Here is a 20,050-nt window from a genome sequence, read left to right as displayed (position 1 = left end):
AATGCAAAACTTAAAAACACATTACAATACCTGTACATGTGCAATATCAAAATCTGATTCCTCATCAAGTTCCGAGTGGAGTATCATCTTAAGCTGTTAAAGCAGGTCTGGGGCGTAGGCTCGCCGGAAGAGATCCGTCTTGATTGCCTTCTTAAAGGCATCTAAGGTGGTAATGAGATGGATCTCCTCTGGCAAGCCAATCCACAATTTGGGAGCCATCACAGTGAATGCCCTATGGGAAGTAGATCTTAATCTAGTCTTCGGACAGTCCAATATGTTATTCCCTGTAGTTCTGAGAGTGCAGGGCGGATTGTGTAGGGAGAGACGTTCCTTCAAGTAACTCGTGCCCAAGCCATATAGAGCTTTAAAGGTAATGACCAACACTTTGTACTGTGCCTGGAAACTAATCGGCAGCCATGTAGAGATCTTAAGATTGGTGTTATATGGTCAGTCCTAGGTGTACCGGTGATCAGCCTGGCTGCTGCATTTTGTACTAATTGAAGTTTCCAAACTTGATACAAAGGTAGCCCCATGTAGAGCGCATTACAGAAGTCTAAATGAGAGATTACCAGTGCATGCACCACTGCTTCAAGGTTCTTTCGGTCCAGGTAGGGAAGCAGTTGGCGTATCAACCAAAGTTGGGACCAGACACTTCTGGCCATCGCATCTACTTGAGATGATAATTGTAGTGATGGATCCAGAAGAACCCCCAGACTGCGCACTTTGTCCTTTAGGGAAGTGTGACCCCATCAAGGACTGGTTGACAAATCTCCATGCCTGGACTTGCTCTCCTCCCCCCAGGCATCTTAGCAGAGAGAGTGATGGGATGTGATTCTTTTCCCCTTAAATTTTTTTTTCAGGCAGCTTCACTCTGCAAGTAGGATTGCCAGCTTGAAACCTGGAAATTACAGCAGGTGTTATTTGTTACCTTTTGCATGACAAACAACAATCTATGAGGTTCTTTCATTTTCCTTTCCAGGTTTCACTCCAGCAATCCTGTTCTGCAGTGAGGTACCAACTGCAGAGGGTCCAGCTTTAGCCACTATCTTCTTTGCAATTGTTTTTTTTTGGGGGGGGGGGGGTATTCTGCAAGACACTGAACTTGTGCCCCAAAATACAGCCTTGGCAGAGACATTGGGAAAAACAAACAAGGAAGACACACTAATACACACTTGAGCTATACCTAGGTTCTACAGACAAAAAGAAATTATCAAGACTTTTCTTACCTTGCAGGATTGTGAAATTCTTAATGAGCTGTCCATGTTTGGAATCAACCAGCTTCATTTCTTCCATGATTACTGATAAATTGGCTACCTCAATATCTAGCCTTGTCCTCATTACATCTTGTTGCATTCTAAGAGCTGTAGCATCCAAGCGAATATTTGCTAATGTGTTGTTCATAAATGTCAGCTCATCTGTATGTTTGCTAAGAGTATCCGTGCATGTTGTCCTGACGTCATTGAGATTGCTTGTCAGTGTCCGCAAGTGATGGGAAGTGTAACTAATATTGCTGATAATGTTGACAATATCTGTCTCAAAGCTCTGAAATCGGTTTTCTTGCTGGTTGAACTTGGCAGATGTTCCATTTTCATATTCTTTATGACGTTCCTGGAGCTCTTTCAAACTTTGTTCATTAGCTTGGGCAATGGTGGTGATATTCTCCATCTGTCCACTGAATGAGTTCAGCTGACTATTCATATCCTCAAGCGTATCGTTATTCGCTTTGGCTAAAACTGAATTGTTGGCTGCTAACGCCTGCAAATTCTGCACTTTCTCTTTAAGCCAGTCTGTGTCCTTCCGTGCTTGGAGGACAACCTGCTGAAGGTTTTGAAAGTCACTTTTGATTCTCTGGATAGCTTGACTTGTATCATCCACAGATCTTTGCAAAGCACTAATAAGATCTCTTTGCTGAACTTGCGTCTGATTGAGATTGTTTAGATTCATGATGACGACATTATGTGAACGCAGTTGGCTTTGCAAAGTGGTTTGAATGTTGCTTGTGTCTTCCTGAAGGTCATTGATGTAGCCATTGTAGGCCTGAAGTGTTCTATTGACACTGACGATCATGAAAGAGTTGCTATCCAGAACGCCTTTCATTTGGCTCTGCCGATCATCCAATACATTACCAGACTCCTGTAACTTCTCCAGTGTATCTTTGTTCTTTGCAGTTTTCTCTGAAATCTCATGGAGCTGCTGGCGGAGGGCCAGAATATCATCTTTGAAACTTGAAAGCTCTGTGTTGGTGCTCATGGCTTTCTCACCAGCTTGGTAATCTGAAAGGAAAGGAAAAATGCAGAAAATTTTAGAGAATTGTCTTTGTTTACCATTTAGCAGAAGAATGCCAATTTAATTGAGTTTGAACTGTTATAAAATCAAAGACCTCCCACACAGACCCATAATTCAGCTGATGAGACATGCTAAGCATCTTTTGTAATACAACCTGTTTTTAATTCTGGAGTAACAGAATTACCATTGCATTGGCACAAATATCTGAGGATTTTGGCTTGGTTAAGAAGTCATTCTAGAATTCATACCATTTTGAATAAATATTGGAACTCAGCATACTTCCTCTTTCCCCTCTTCTCATATTCAAACTTCAGATTGAAGATCCTGCCTTCTACTACTACTAGTAGTACTATTAATGTCCAGAATTCACTTGGGCACTTACGAATGCATAACCTAGAGCTATGCATTCATAACTGTTTTGTAGTCACAATCCCTGCATATTCCCTGGTCTACCAGATATGTAAGGACTGTGAAAATCTCCCACAGGCTTTGCAGGATTGCAGCCACCTCCATCTTCACCAAATTGGGACCACAGCGTGCAGTTGCCACCACCTCAATTCATTTATATCCCACATTTCCCCTAAAACTTGGACTCGGTGTGGCTTACAAATGATTAAAACTAGTATAGATTAAAAACATACTGAAATATCAATAAAATATAGAGATATAATAGTTTAATATATATATATATATATTTAAAAATAACAAAATTGTAAAACATTAAAAGCCCATTGTAGTCAGTTCCTAAAGGCCTTATATTACTATATATACTCATGTATAAATCTAGAAAATTTAGTGAAAAAATTGAACCCAAAAACCTGAGTCAACGTATCCACAGGTCAATATAATTTTCAATGGGGCTCAAGCAAACACGGTATTTGACTTATGTAGGGGGTCTGGAACAGACCCCCCTTGTAAGGCAAGGGAGCACTGTATCCCTGGTGAAAAGCATCAGTGTAATTTGCCCCTCATAAGGCAAGGGAGCACTGTATCTCTGGTGAAAAGCATGAGTGCAATCTGCCTTGGAAGCACTAACCTCTCATCCATCCAGCCTTTACTGTAAGCACAAACATTTATGCCTGCATTTATGATATTTTATAGATAAGAGGAGGGGCAGGTGTTACATAGGTTAGAATTACTAAGCAGTTTATGTAAAACTTTATAAGACACTCCTTGATAGGACATTAAAGAAGTATATAGAGTTATATTTAGTAAGAATATATCGTATCACTGTAACTGGACGGGTGGTAACAGATAGGTAGAGATGTAGTTTGATTAAGTTTCCTTGATTTAATAGTTAACTGTGAATAAGAGTTTGTGTAGATTAGGAAAGAGATTTATGGTGTAATCGTTGCTCAGCAGAGGAAGTCATGTGTGTGTCAGGTGTTAAGTGTTAGTTAGATATAATTGTTGGTGGGTGGTATTGTGTAAAGTGTTTTAATTGTGTTTAATGTATAGTTGCTGTTTTTTTTTTTGTGGTTTATGTCTTTTTTGTGTGTCTTTTTTTTTACTCAATAAAATTTATTTAAAAAAAAAAATTTATGCCTGCAGGCATTTTGTAAATTCTTTGGCATTGTTTTCCTTTGGTTCATCCTTTGGCTCCATTGTAACATGCCCCTACGTTTTACTCTTGGCTTATCCATGGGCCATATAAAAATCCATTAAAAAAATCCATCTGTCTGAACAGGAATTTGGTTAAGCAAAAGTCTGAATCTTAGTGCTAAAAGTTTGAATCCATCACCATACACAATATCACCCTGGGTATGAGAATATACAACATAGTTCTGTATGAAATGTACATAATAGTTGGATATTCAGCAAATTAGGGAATTCTACAGGTCTTCTACAAGTCAGAGTAATTTGCGCTATCAAACACAAAGATTTCCCTCCTTTCTGGGAATGCAGGCAACACTGCAGATTTCTCCTTGCCCAAGAGAACAACAGCAATCTTGTGAAGGCCTGAAGCATTAATTAATGAACCATCAACGAAGCCTGATAAATCAGTAAATGGAAAGAGCCAATAATTGATGTATTCTTTTTGTATGAATGTGTATGAGTTACCCAGTTTCTTCAGGTCACTCTCCACTTCCGTAAGTTTCTCACTGTATCTTTGATGCGAACTTTCCAGGTCACCAGTAACATTGTCCATTTTTTCTACAACTGGAACAATCAAAACAATATCTTAGTAACAATTCATTGCAGAAAATAACAGAATACTATAAAACTTGCTGGGATAAACCAAGAACAAACAGGATCTCCCATTACCACCTGATAGACAATATCCTTATAAATCCAGATATTCAGTGAATCTGAACCATCAGCACCCCTTGAAAGCACACAGTGAAGTAACATCGCTGAAGCTAAATGGCTTTCCCAGAACTGTATCTTACAACTGGACCTGACCTGGACCAATGAATACATGCTTCCTCATATTGCTAATGGCAATTGTATACATAGTGCCTACATAGAGTTGGCCTCTCCCTGCTGTTCCTCCACCAGCAGGTAACAACCTTTTTACTTAGGGAAGGATTTGGTTTTTAGTACGTTGTGGTAGGTAGTGCTTTTGATGGAGCGATGTTGTTTCTATTTTACTATGTTTTAAATGTGTTTTTAAAACTGCTTTTAACTTATGTTTTTTTAAACAGAAGTCTGGTAAGTATCCTATTTGACACCCTCACCAGCTGTGCCTATGAACATCATGGGATTGAGAGATGACCTAGACAGGCTCATATGAGGAGATTTGATCTGTCAAATAGCCTAGATATTATTATATAGATTTTATAGATCACAAGCAGCACTCTGAATTGCTCCCAGAAATAGATTGACAGCAAGTGGAGATATTATAGCAAGGGAGTTATTGGTTTTTGTAACACCCTATCCATGCAGAGGAGATTGAGTATTTTGTTTTGAAAAAGTCTGGCTTTGAAGTTCCCCATCTTCAGCTGTGTTTGTGGTTTGCCACCTTGATTATCTGCAATGCTCCTTATCTTTCATGGCTAAATGATGGTTGAGGAAAAATTCTACTGTGGGAGAAAGCAGAACTGACTTCCCTTGTAATACTTCATTTTTTCTTCTCAAAGGCAACAATGGCTTGGGGGCATGGCATATGCATGACGCCCTCATGATGCCCAGAAGCCGGCTTTATGCCACCTGGCTGCCTGCACGGCTAGAGAGCAGTAAAGCCATGGCAGGGCAAGAAAAGACGGCTTTTTGCTGGCACAAAAAGGAGCGATGTTTTGCTGCTTCTTTTGGGGCTGTCAAAAAGGATGATTGGGGCCATGGCATACAGTTACCATGGGCCTAATCTGGCTTTCTCAGGTGTGGCTTAAATTTGCCCGTTCACAGCAGTCTACTCTGCCCCAATGAGTAATTTCAGCAATATTTTTCCTGCTATGAGACAGTCTTCGAAAACCACACAGTTTTCAAAGGCTAGTTGAAATATGGAGCTTCTTCTGCACAAAATTCATACATGGTTGTTTTGTTCAGAGAAGAGAATTTTCTGCATGGGAAACAATATTTTCCGGATGGACAATAATATTTTAATACAAATATTAATTCCTGTGGAGAAAATGTTATTTTCTATGCAAATTGCTCATGTGTGGTTTTTATGTAGAATAAACTTTCAATGAAAGCATTTTTTTGCAGAGGAATTATTATTTCAGCATTGAAATATTATTTTCATGAAGAAAGTGTTTATTGTGCAAAACCAACCATACATACATTTTGCACAGAATAGTCCCAAATTTCTCGTCAAGAGTTCTCAACACTTGAAAAACATGTTTTTAGACAATTTTAAATATATTTTCCAACATTCTTTCCATCTCTAGTGTAGGGTCTCACATTGCCAGAGCTGGCCTGGATCACATTTCCGCAAAGGACAAATCCATTTCTCTTTTTCTGGAGGCTATTTGTCTGGCTTGCTCACCCCTGTGAACTACTCCAGGTGCCCCAACACAGTGCCTATTCAGCATTGCATTAAATTGCTGCATTTGATCCCCTTTCCCCTCCATTTGTGAGACAGACTTGCACAATTCAGATTAATGTTTCAGTTCTTCTGCAAAAGCTGGATATTATATTACACAATAATTATTTAATGTTGTCCTGTTTAGAGGATTTTAACCATTACTTTAAGTTGTTTCCTACTCTGGGCATTTGGGATAAGGAAAGTTATAAGAACCTTAAATAGTGTTGACAGTTTCATTCCCTCAGTATATCATGACATCATAGCTGCCTAGCTAATTGCTGACAGGTTTCACCATCAGAAAATCCATTAGTTTGTTACAGTAAGGAAGGTTGGGTGTATAGTTTCCTTATGGAATGTACTACGTTCATTTACCTAAAAGTCAGTTATCTTGCAAACATCAATCCATAATATATTTATTTCCTAATCTCTCTCCTTGGGAATTCTGAAATCGGTAGGGCACTGGATCCAATTTACCAAATGCATAGAGCATAATCTGTCACCAAGGATATATACATTTTCTGTCGGTTAAGACTGAAGCAACTAAGTGAATGTGCACACCAATGGCAGCTCTAATGTTCTACCCTGCAGGCAGAATTTCTGCATGAAATAGTCCCATAAACTGTCAATAATGTACTAATACACTTGTACAGTATGCAGTTATTGTTCATTAACAAATAATAGAAAAGCACATTTCTAATACTGATAGTAACACTAATACAACAGCATAGCAGTATAACATGTTCTGTAATCACACTGCAGTTGAATTAATGCATTGTTTTGAATTCTTTTCTTGAAATCCTGCTAAATAGGCAATACTGCAGATGACACATACCTTTGTATCCCAGAATGGCTACAGTGATCGTTAGCAAGGCACATAATATGTACAAAAGTATGATGGAAAACTTCAGTGCCCAGTTACTTTTACACTTGGTACATTGTGTTCCTTCTTGAATACCTGTAAAAGAAAATTAAGATTTTAGTTCTAGCTCTGTGTCATTTTCTGTATTTGGTTCTTCTGACAGGAAAAGTTTTTAAGTAAAGGTATGTACATGGCAAGAACTAAATAAGGCCTACAATTTTTGACATACCACACAATAATTTGAAAACAAAAAGCTGGCTCATACATGTGCCAGTACAGACACACAACAACAACAACAACAAGACTTTCCATAGGGTGGTTTATAGTGCAATTGTATGCAAGGTGTTCAGAAAGAAGACTCACTGTTTTCAATTCAGCTTGTGTGTTGGTTTATGATAGTTTAGGTTTGGTGCCAGCATTATGTAGTGGTTTGAGTGTTGGACTATGACTCTGGAAACCAGGGTTCGAATCCTAGCTTGGCTATGGAAACCCACTGGGTGTTCTTGGGCAAGTCACACTCTCTCACTCCCAGGGGATGGCTATGGCGATTGGCAAACTCCTCTGAAGAAAACTGCCAAGAAAACTCCGGGATAAGTTCAGTTTAGGGTTGCCATACATCAGAAATGACTTGAAGGAACACAACAACAAGAAGCCCTAACTGACTGCATTGCTCATCTCCATGCTCTGGACATGCTGTTAATTTTTCTTGTGTGTGGTTTCATGCTGAGAGACATTTAGTTAAAGTGTGCCAATTAACTGGAATGGACGTCTGTCACCTTTAAAAAAACTGACTACAAATATATATGTTGATGAATAAAAAAGATATGATTAAAAAAACCAAGAACAATGCATATCAAACTATTTGATGTGAGATAATTGATTTTTAACCAGTGTGCCAGGTACCCAAATCATATTTGTGTCCATTGCTTTCTTTCATGGAAATTTGCCAGGGACTGGCACAGTAGCATCACTAGGGAGGTACAGGATGTGTAGACCACAGCGAGTGTCACCCTAGAGGGGGGTGTACATCTGCTGGGACTGGCATAGATGCTGGGCGAGTGAGAAAGAGTGTTGTGTCCCTTTCTCACTTGCCTAACAGCCACGCTAGAGCCCAGGTGGCTGTCCTGAGGCCATGGCACTGCCCCCTCTTGCAGCCTAGGTTGCTTTCATTTGGATTCTGGTGTGGCTGCAGCCATGCTGGACCTTAAACAGCCCTCCAGAGGCTGCAGCATTCCACCCTCGACTACCTCCCTGCACCAGGTGATACAAATCATAGGGACACCACAGGACTGGCAGCCAATGGTTTGGGGACTTGCAGTAGTCCGTAGACCACCACTTTGAATAACACTGATCCAGAACATCATTCTGAATGAACCATAGAGGCTTATCACACAGGCCCTGGAATGGGCCTGTCGTGTTACAAAATGGGATGTGATGGAAATGGGAGGTGGCATAGAACACATCTTACTGCACAGGACAGTGCCACTGCCACCACCGCTGAAAGTTCCCATCGTGTTCCAGATGCAGGAACGCTTCCAAACTGTTCCTGAAAATTGCCCCCTCTGGGATGCATCCAGGATGCTATGGGAACTTCCGGTGGCAGTGGCGGCGTTCTCCTGTGCAGTAAACAGCATTCTATGCTGCCTCCCATTCCCATCACTCCCCCTTTTATAACCTGACAGGCCCGTTCCAGGGCTGGTGCGATAAGGTTCATAGTTTGCTTTTATAGTTGTTTTCTAACATTTTCAGGAGAAGCAAAGTGGGGGTGGAGGATGGGGATAAACAACTTTGGGATGTCACAGCACTTTACAACAGTGTTACTCAAACTTTTAACCATTGGGACCCCCTCCTTTACATCTACACGTGGACATCACACCACCCCATTCAATGTATTATATGAATAAAAATATTTTATTTAGTGTGTGTGTTTTCATTTGCACATTCTTGTAGATTCATATTGTAACATTCTATAAGGAAATAACATTGTTAAAATTAGAACAGTTTTATTTAAATAAATTCAATATTTAACTCAATGCATATGTAAATTGTACACATAAAAAGTTTGGGAAGAAGGGGCAGAAGAGGAGGAGGAGATGGGCTCACAGCCTCCAAATCTCATATCTCTCCTTGAACAAGTTCCCTGCCCAGGGGGTCCCACCTCACCATTTCAGAACCACTGCTTCAGAGAACCAGGTTAGGCTGCAAATAAGGAAAATTGGCTTCTCCTGTGCTTGATCTTTAAGGCAAGATTGCACATACAAAGAAAATACGATGAATATGTTTCTACAGAAGCCGTACTGTTCAAAGTATTTTCATCTGAATGCACCCTCTTCTTATCGCTTGGTGTTTCATCATGATCACAGATCTTATTCTGAAAGTGTTCAGAAGGTTGCAGAGATTGTGTCTCGCTGGCCTCATTCATCCCAATGTGCATTAATCTTAAAGACTGAAATAGCCCATGAATATTCAGAATAGAACAGTCTGTCTGACAGAACTCTTTGAAAAACATTGGTTGCATCTACATGTAAAGCTGGTATGATGGAGGATTAGTACAAAAGCCTTCAATTCCCTTTTTCTTTTTGGTTAAGTCTATTTATTGATGGCTGACTAAACTGATTTCTTGCTATATCTGAACCCAGAGAAAATGTGGTCAGACATAGTTGCAGGTGTTTAGCTTTTGAGAGCACACTAAACTGTGGTTAACCTAAAGGGGATGCAAGGCCTTATAATGTCCTAGCAGCTGCACTGGAGAAGGAAAGAAATGAGTTTAAAGAGAGACTGTGGTCTAGAATTATGTCCAAATATCACTAATTAAATTGCAGCGTGGCACAAAGTAATTATATTTACTTTTATCACGGATGCAAATACCCCCAAGGTTATTATGCCTATGAAAATGACATATTCCTGTCATGGATTTTCTTTATTGTCTGCACATCCTATTAAAATGTAGGAATTTAAACATTAACAACTGGTGCAGGCCTTCATTCTATGATTATTTTTGTTATGATGAAAGCAGAACACAATGAATCATATTATACTTGAAATTTCTGACAGTGCATTAGTAAGTAATGCATTAAAACTTTGTAAGATTAGTCTCCATACATTTTTCACTGAAGAGGTCATATGTTAAGTCATGCAGAACTGAGGTTGGTCTGCATCAGATTTTCATTTGTTGTTATTGTTTCATGGTTTGCGCACTCTGTTATGCAATCTGAGCACATGGCTTTAATGTTGAGCTGCTCCCAGACTTTTGACACTGGTTGAGCATACCAGAGAGCCAGGGTCACTTCCGGATGTTGCACATTTCTCATTGCTGACTTAAACAACATTCAATGAAAATCAGATGGGACACAATAGGCCTCCTTTCACTTGACACACTTTTCTGTTTCCTGGCTTATTATAATAAAAGCTCTGTTTTTCCTTTGTCACTGTTGGGAAGACATCTGGCTAAACAGACTGGAGCTCAGTACAAAGGGATCCAGCTGGTACACATGTTTTGGGGACCCCCTTTCTCCGGCAGCCAAGATGGACACAAAAAAACAAGCTAGAAAGACATCCTCCTGTTACTAGCCTTTGTAGTATTTGTTTTTCTAGTATTACATTCCAGTGACTGAGGACTTTGTTCTCATGTGGGGGGTCTCCATCTGTAGATCCCCCCCCCAACTACAGACAAACAGTTTTACTACTGAAAAGTGAACAACCATTCTTCCCTCCCTCTTTTTGGTAAAGAGAAAAGAGAATGTTAATCTGTATACATCATTACTTTAAAGATATGAGCTGTATATTTTTCATGATGTTAAGAGAGATCTGGTGTTTTGATGAGACTACAGTCAGCCCTCCATATCCATGGATTATCCATGGATTCAACCATTCACGATTTGAAGATATTCAAGAAGAATATAAATTTCAAAAAGCAAATTTTGGTCTGGCCAGTTTATATAAGGGCACACCATTTATAAAGGCATACCATTATACTGTGCCAGTTTATTTATTTAATGGACTTGAGCATCCATGGATTTTGGTATCCATGGGGGGGGGGTCTTAAACCAAATCCAGTGGACACCAAGGGCCCACTGAATTTTGGGTAAAAGCATAAAACCCATCACTAACATAAAACAAAGTTGAGAAACGACTTATGCCTAAATACTACTGTTAGTTATAATTTGAATAGGCCCATTTAATAAATTAACTGTCATATGTGTTGTCTTACCATATCCCATTGGATTTACACTTTGAAGTGGGGTGGGATGGGTTTGTAATGTTTTTGGACTGCAGCTTCCAGCATTCTTCATCACTGATCATGCTGTCTAGGACTGACAATATCTGAAGAATGATGTGATTTCCATCCCATTCTAAGGATTTCCTTTAAACTAGATGCCATCTGTTATCAAAGGCAAAGCCCCAAACTTCATAGCTGGTACAATGATGTATAATTCTAGGGCAAAAATAGTTGGGAGGAATACGATCATCTTCACTGAATTAACTTTAGATTTTGGTCTACTTTTTTTGAAAAGCAATTATTGCTATGATTGCAAACGAAAGGGTGTTGGGAGAATTCTACTTTCTTTATCACACGGGGGAAACTGGAGGTATAAATGGTGACTAACCAGTGATTAACTCACAATTGTGCGAATGGTTTTCACATGACGTCACATGCAAAGTGCTATTATCCTGTGAATAACATGTGATTAAACTGCAATTTCGTGCAATTACATGGTTTTCACACAACGTTGAGACAAAAAGTTATTAAAGTGCCCTTATCCCGTGAATAACCAGGAAAGAAACAGCAGTAACTCATTCATGGAATTTTCCCATGAATGACCTTTTGCTGTTTCTTGTCTGGTTATTCCCTGGTTCTTCACGGGATAATGACACTTGCGTTAATGTCATTTAAAGCATATTTTAATGTCAACTGCACGATTTTCATGGGTTTTCTCCTGTGTGATAAACTCCTTAGTTTGTTCTCAGCCAGTAGGATGTATTAGTCTCAAGCCTATTGTTAGTCCCAGCTATAAGAGACCCACTGAATCAACTCCTGAATGAAAATAGTTAAATAGTATGTGATTCAAGCCATTATCCTGTTATTAATACACAGGTGTAAACAGCTCTGCACAGGTACAGTGATGTGTTTGGACAAAATGTGCAACAGTCATATCCAGCTGATGGTGGCGTAAGTGAAGTTGTGAACATGGGGCCATTGCGGATGCAGTAGCATACAGAGTAGAGCATGAAAGTACAAAGCCTCCATGATTTGCTTTTGCACACTGTACATTTGCACAGTATGCCTAGTGACAACCCCATATGGTTGTCACCATGCATACTGAACACCGATCTACACACATTATGTTATGGTGGTATTCAGGGAATACCAGAATTCGGGGAATTTGGAACAGTGATTAAGTGATTAGGTATTGCAGAGATATGTAGTGAATGTATTGTTACATGGAGTGACTGGGCACCTATAATCAATGTAAATGATTATGTAAATGTCTAATTTGCTCCAGATATGACAAGCTTTAAGACTATATGATATCAAAGCAATTGTCTGATCTCTTCTTTATGGGTTTGGTAAGTTAAAGCAAATAAAACAAGCACAGTTTGGTTCATTTCCAGGCTTTATTTCCAGAGAATGAAGTGATCTGAAAATGGATACCAGAGAAATTCACCAAAAGCTTTCTGAATCATATCAGAAAAGCATTTTGTTTTCATTTGTACAATTGGCTTGATCCAGCATGGTCAAAAATATGTCTACAATGGACTTGTGTATTCATCTGCATTTGTCTTTTTGACAGTCACTGCACTAAACCAATACCCTTTCTGAAACTTTAGAAAACTTTAGAAAAGCAATTTGAGCAGTGTGTGTATGTGTGAATGTATAAATAGGCTGCAGAAGTGAATATATGTTGGGAAATCTGCCTATATATCTGTGAGTAGAGTTTAGAAAAGTTGCTTTTTGGACTACAGATCCCAGAATCCCTCTGCCAGCATATCCATTACCTGTGGGACTCTATGAGTTGTAATCTATAATGTAATTTTCCCAAGCTCTGCCTCTTGGTTATAGGTAAAGGCTGTAATGCCCCAGAATCTTCCACTGAAATATTTCTGGAGTAAAACTTCTGAACATCTAAGAGAGTGTCACAGAGAAAGTATTTAATGAATTCTAAGAGTGTAAGTCACCTTGAGTCACATGGAGGGAGAAAGGTGGGATATAAAATAGGTAAGTGATTTAGACCTTTCATTTTTAAGAGACAGTCTTCTTCCTTGCATCCTATTGCTATCTGTCAGACCAAACGAGGACCCATTGAGAGGTACAAGAATTCCTTTTTGTGAAATGCTTTTTGCCAGCTAGTTCTGGAACTTTATGTTTCAGGCAAGTTTTCAAATACACTCTTAATCCATGTGAAATCAGATATATGAGGTGAATCTGTTATATTAGAAGCCCTTGAAGAAAAGACCATGAAGATATAAAATCTGAAGAACAAACACAAAACAATATCTTCCCCAACCCAAATCTTCAGGGCTTGAATGGAGAAGACAAGCTCACTCACAAATGTTGAATTAAGAGTATTACTTGTACCAGAGAATCTACTGACATCAGAGGGACTGATGCTAGTGACCCCAAAGGAAGAAATTAACTTTTGAACATTTAGACAAAGCTGATATTTGTATGTGCCTCTCAGCTTTAAGAGGATTTTGATTCCAATTTCCCAGCAATGCTTTGAAAAGTCATTTGTGTCTTAACCCTCAATACAGATGAAATCTCTTTTGCAAAATCAGCAGGTCATGTGCTCTGCCCCTTCATCATTCCTTTCTTCTAGATTTGACATAATAAAGTGTCCCAAAAGGATGCCATTACTTACTCTGGAAGAGTTTCAACAAAGGAAATACTTCTGATTACACGTAATGTTCACAAACCTTTTCATTAAGAGGGGAAGAATCCCCATTATCCAGTTTGACCATAGTCTCCCAATTGTTTTTATAACCCAGTCATTTTTGCTTATGGCTTTGTTCTTGCTCATCATTGTCAGCCAGAGTTACAGAATGAATTGTTAAAAATTCTAATTACACATTTCAATAGCCATGGTAGTTTAATTATATGGAACCACCAAACAACGGCCTACTGTGATTAAACTCAAAATGAAGTTACTTAATTGAAAGGACAGAAGACAACATGACTACAATATGGAGAAATAAACAAACAAAAACAAGAGCGTCTGAACCGCATGTTGTTAAAATATTAGGATCTTTCAGACTGCTATGGCTCAATCTGAAGAAAATAACAGATTTATTACAGAGCATTGTAAAGCCACAGAAATGTGCTAAGACTATTGAACTCCTGGAAGTGGCACCTTTAACCTACCACTTTAAAACACAATCCTTGCCAATTTGAAATCACATCTATGATTTTTAAAGACTATTTTTTAAATAATGCAAGTGAATTGGATATAGTTAATACAACATTTAATTTAGGAAAGCCATTTTAATTAGACAGGTATACTTCAGATGTGCAGCAATGAAGCTGGAATGGTTCTGTGAACAGAATTTCAGATATATTTTGTCAATTGTTAATTGCCAACATTATAGTAAAGAAATGAAATTAGACTTTTCCCCTGATCATAAGCAGAATATGACTAGCAAAGTGGTACTTAACTTTAAAGTCCTCTTGATGTGAGGACTTTAAATTTTATCATATGCTTAGCTGTCTTCTGCTAAAATTATGTGATTTAAATGTGTTGATTTGGTTGAATCGTAATCAGAACCATCTCTTATGAAAATAGCCAAGAGTATGCAAGCAGTGTTGGTCTGCCAGACAACTACACATAGACAAAGAATGGATGGTTCATTTGGCCTTCTAAAATATGTATATCTTTTTGAAGCACAGTTTTTTCCATCCTTGTCTTCACATCAGTTTGCTAATATTTTGGTTAAAAGGCTTCATGAAAATCCATAGGCATTTTTGTATGCATTTCTGCCAATAAACACAGTTTTGTATGGATTTCTCCTAATGGATACATTTTGTTTTTTTCTGCTAAAATGTAAACATTAGAAGAAATACATACAAAAGTCTTTCCATTTATCGGTACAGTTTCCCTTAATGTATGCATTTGTGTACACAATTTTTTGGGCCTTTTTTATTAATGAAATGTATCGCAAAATGAAAATTGCAAAAACTGAAGGATTACATTCTAGTTCACACATTAGTGATACAAATGTGAGTTATACACATTGTATTAAAATGCTAACCAAATACATTTCTTCTCATCCCAAGCATGCAATGTTGCTGTCTGCATACATGCAGACATTTACCCAGGAGTTCCCTTCCCATACATTGCCAATACAGAATGTACAAATAATGCTTTTCAGATCTCCTGAGTGATTTTGAGTTACAGAGGATTTTTAAAAGAGAAAATGAAATAAACAGCACAAGATTACCTGTGGCATTTCTCCTTTAAATGGTTCTTTCATTTTTATACTTTTAAAGAGCTGGGCAGTAGCATGCTGTATCAATTACATAGGAATTTGGGACAGATGTGATCAAATTATTTGTCTAGCTAGTCCAGTACTGTCTATTGCAATTGGCAACAACTCTCTAGCATCTTTGTTTACCTTGACTTCTTAAGCAAGAGATGCCAGGGCTTGAACTAGATATTTCTGTAGATGGTGTACTATGATTTCATTATTCTTATCTGTACCACTGTACAACAATCAGTTCTGTGAGTACTGTAGATGGATCTTGGTGCTACCACCATATTACTAAGCTGCTTTGATTCTCTATGTGGGAAGAAAGGCGCAATATAAGAAAACACCAACAACTAAGATGAAACATCATTATCAAACTGTTAGAATATCTCCTTGCTGGACACTAATGACTCAACAGGCAGTTTAAGATTATTACTTCAAAAAACCTGTCTGTGGCTGTTATTTTCTTCTACTAGCTGAAGTCACCTTAATGGTGTTAAATATTTTTCCACCAAAAAGCTCCATACAATCAGATTCTTAGTGCGCAGAAGCCCATCACTCTACTATTTCCTTAAATAATGACAAATAATTGGCTATGTAATATTCACCTCATAACCAATTAGACTTAACCAATTTGGATTTTTTCACTGGATACAGAAGACAGAAATCTCTTTCATATAGCCAAGTTTACTATAAGCTACAAAATTTGCATTTTAACAGAGGTGTGCCAGTCTGCATACCTATACTTTAAACAGTGGAGCTTTTGCTGGTCTATGTTTGCTGGTCAGTAGAAGACACAGACTTACATTCAATTTAGATTTTCAGGTAGAACAGACTGATCGAGGGGCAAAACAGACCACTCCAAAGGAGAGGATCTGCGCTGTCCCTTTGCTTGCCAGATTGGGACCACAGTAACCACACACAGTGGCCCTGATTTGGCATCCCCCCCCCAAAAAAAAGAAGTGGCAAAATGCCACTCCTTTTAGCAATGGAAAAAAGCTGCACTTGCCACCGCAGCTGCACTTTTTGGCACTCCTTTTGGCATGCGTCATGTAGTTGCTATGCCACCGGAGTGCTGCACTGCTGCCTGCCATGTGATTGGGTGTGTGCTGTGATCATGGCTTGGGGGTGAAGTTGGGGGGTGCAGTTGCCACATCCCGACTCTACCCCAATTCCAGCCCTTTTTGACAGTCTGTACAGCCCCTGAATGAATGGAATGGAATCACGTTCCCATTGATTCAGTGAGTCTATCTAGGTGGGACTAACACTGTTCTCTTATATTGTACAACTGTAGTTTTAAAAACAAAACTTAAGAGTATATTTAATTTTAAACCACATCTACATAAAGTTTCTTCAGAATCCATGTATTCTGATTCCATCAAATTTTACTTTCCAATCTTTGATCATTGGTATAGGTCAGTGGTTCTCAAACAGTGGGGTGGGACCCTCATGGGGGGCACGAGAATTATTCTGATCCCTCTTCCTAAACTTTTTTATATGTAAAATTTACACATGCATTGGATTAAATATTAAATTTACTCATGTAAAACTGTTCTAATTTGAATAATTTTATTTCATTATAAAATGTTAAAATACAAATATTCATGAATGTGCAAATGAAAATATGCATACTAAATAAACAAAATATTTTTAGCCATATAGTATGTTAAGTAGGGAAGGCAGAACATCCACATGCAGATGTAAAGAGTTGGGGTCCCAAGGGCAAAAAGTTTGGATACCAGTAGAGGTCACTAAAGCACAGATGACAGTTGTTCAGTTTCTATTCTGCAAGATGCATCCTGGGGTACATCTGTCAATTGAGAATCCAAAAGTAAATTTGGCTCTGGACATATCACAACATGCAGACTTTATATGTTCCCATGCATGTCTATTAATTGAAATAGCTAAATCCTGAACCTTAGGGAACAATCCTATTGTGTTCTGTAACCTCATGATTAAAGATGAAAAATGAACAATAGTTTGCAGAGAATGGGAGAGTCCCAATAAATGGCATATTTTAAAAAATATCCCTTATCCAGAATTTCAAAATCTGAAATATTTCAAAACCCAAAATTATCCACATGGGTGACTGAGATAGTAACACCTAGGCTTTCTGATGGTTCAGGGTACACAAAATTTTCATGCATAAAATTATTTAAAATGTTTTGTACAAAATTACCTTCAGGTTATGTGTATGAAGCATATACGAAACATAACTGAATTTTGTGTTTAGATGTGGGTCTCATCGCCAAAATATTTCATTACACACACACACACACACACACACACACACGCAAATATTCAAAATATTCTTTAAAAAATCCAAAATCCAAAACACTTGTGGTTCCAAGAATTTTTGTTTTTGGGAAACTCAACCTGTAAGATGTTAACTGGCTGAATAAATATGAGTTCTTTTTAAAGCTAAGATCAGTTTTTGAACATTAACAGTGTTAACCGTGTTCCTTAGTAACAAAAACACAAACATGTGTTGCTGTTTGGAACTATCCTCTCAGAGGATATTGCATATTAGACACATTCAGGACAAGAAATAGCAACTTAAAGAAATGTTGAAACGTTCTGATCATTGTCAGAAATGGTACATCAAAAACCACCATGGGAAAGGCAAAACTTGAGTATTACATATTCTTCATGCATGATCCTCTGACATTTAATTTGTAACTATTCTTTAACAAACTTATTTCTCAACTGTTCTTTTGACAGATCAGATGGTAAACTTGTCAGAACTGTTGCCTTTTATGGCTCATAAATTCCCTGTGGTTTCTAGAATTAATTACCTCACATTCAGAGACAGACATACTGAATGTTCAAGCTAAAATTCTTTCTGTCTTGAAAAAATAAATTAAATCTGTTTTATGCCAATCTGAAAAGTAAATATGTCAACTAGTCTGCCATTTTTCTCTGAGTAATGTCATTATCTACCTAGAAACTGCATAAGAATCTAATCTTCTGAGTCAGGGCTGTTAACACTAAGCACCAGTGCATTTGTACTTCTCTTTTAAAAAATATAAAGCAGACTTTTATTTCATACATAGTATTTTCATCCTGTTTGTGTTAGATTTCATCTTTATGAGAAGTAGAAGGGGCTTATCTCTATTTACATCTATTCCATCATAATTAATTTAGTCTTTTTAAAAATGTTCTTCTCTTCTAAAAAGAAGGTTTAACATCCTGTTTTCTTCCACATTTTATTTAAGGGCCCTAGAGAGTCACAGCAAGATAAAAGAAGAAAAAAGACAGGGAAATCATTTGGACAGGCAGAAAAAAACTGGTGTTTCTGTCTGAAGGTATTACTGTTTGAAAGACTGTCCATCACCATGTCCAGTGAAGAGCATGGGGTGGTGGTGGTTAAACCTGGACAGCATATTGAGTGGGCACAGAGGTTACCTGGTCACAATCTTCTCTAATATAGTGAGACGTGTTGGATTGTTATGTAAGTCATAATCATTGATCTGAATTATGTTGCTTGTTCAAAGCACAGCAGACCCATTGAATAAATTGAACTTACCCATATGTTGACTCACTATTGATTCAATGGTTCTACTTTATTTTGGGTTAACCAACACTATTCAGGCCATTATTTCTAAATTTCTATCTATACAACAGGTGGAAAACATGTGGCCTATGGAACATATACAGACACCAAGGCTATTTTTGGTACTAAAAATACCCCCTCCAATATCCCCAAGAGGGAATTTCCCCATATTTATTTATTTAGGGATTTTTGGGGCCTCGCTGATGGTTTTTTGATCTTGAAAAGGCTGTTTTAAACTAGCTGCTACAGTGTAACCATTTTACAAAGGAAGACAGAGATTAATTATTGTCCCATAAAACTTATTGATTTAAGCAGGCATGACATAATAAAACACTACTCCACTGCTCCACCTGTTTAGCTGGATGTCATATCTGCGCAACTGATCAATGATCACTCAACTAAGTGCATGATTAAGGTGGTACTGCAGAAGAAATGCCTTGCCAGGGCCATACTAGGTGGTGGTATGTTCTGGAAGGTGTAGTTAAGAAAGTAACTTTTCCAGTCTCAGTCTGTTGGTGGCAGGAGACAGTACAGGCCATGCACAATGGAGTAAACGGCCACCAACTACAGCTGGGGGGGGGGGGGGGGGGGGGGAAAAGTCAAACTAACAATTACTACTTTTTAACCCTTATTTTTCTTTTGTATAAGTAAAAACACTGAGGGAAGAGGACAAGGGGGAGGGGAACAAGAAAGACCAACGGGAAAAACTACTGAAAACTGGAAGTTATCCAAGATGTGAACACAATGATGGATGAAAAGAACTGAGAGGGAGTAGTTCTTGGCACTACAGTGGATTCTTGTTATACGCTGGGGTTTGGTTCCAAGATCCCCCGTGTATAACAAAATCCGTGTATGCTCAAGTCCCATTAACCATAATGACAAAGCAAAATGGTGTCACTAATAAAAAATGGAACATCAAGGTAAATTT

The 20,050-nt window shown here is 38.2% G+C and overlaps 1 protein-coding gene across 3 annotated transcripts in view; it reads right to left on the bottom strand.

Moving 5' to 3' along the window:
• LOC121917334 (collectin-12-like) overlaps positions 1-20,050 on the bottom strand; it is a 116,732-nt gene that overhangs the window by 18,852 nt on the left and 77,830 nt on the right. For 2 of the 3 annotated variants that reach the window (XM_042443229.1, XM_042443230.1), the window contains exons 3-5: positions 7,083-7,205; positions 4,348-4,446; positions 1,227-2,273 (exon numbers count right to left, since the gene is read on the bottom strand). In XM_042443229.1, the coding sequence (XP_042299163.1) occupies positions 1,227-2,273; positions 4,348-4,446; positions 7,083-7,205 (1,269 nt within the window). Of the gene's footprint in view, positions 1-1,226; positions 2,274-4,347; positions 4,447-7,082; positions 7,206-7,472; positions 7,590-20,050 lie in introns of those variants that run through there. The other variant, XM_042443231.1, reaches the window with a different exon arrangement.

The sequence above is a fragment of the Sceloporus undulatus genome, unplaced genomic scaffold (genome assembly GCF_019175285.1).
Source record: "Sceloporus undulatus isolate JIND9_A2432 ecotype Alabama unplaced genomic scaffold, SceUnd_v1.1 scaffold_15, whole genome shotgun sequence".
NCBI classification, from domain to species: domain Eukaryota; kingdom Metazoa; phylum Chordata; class Lepidosauria; order Squamata; family Phrynosomatidae; genus Sceloporus; species Sceloporus undulatus.
The sequence above is the reverse complement of the archived record's forward strand: the minus strand, read 5'-3'. Positions and strand labels throughout refer to the sequence as shown.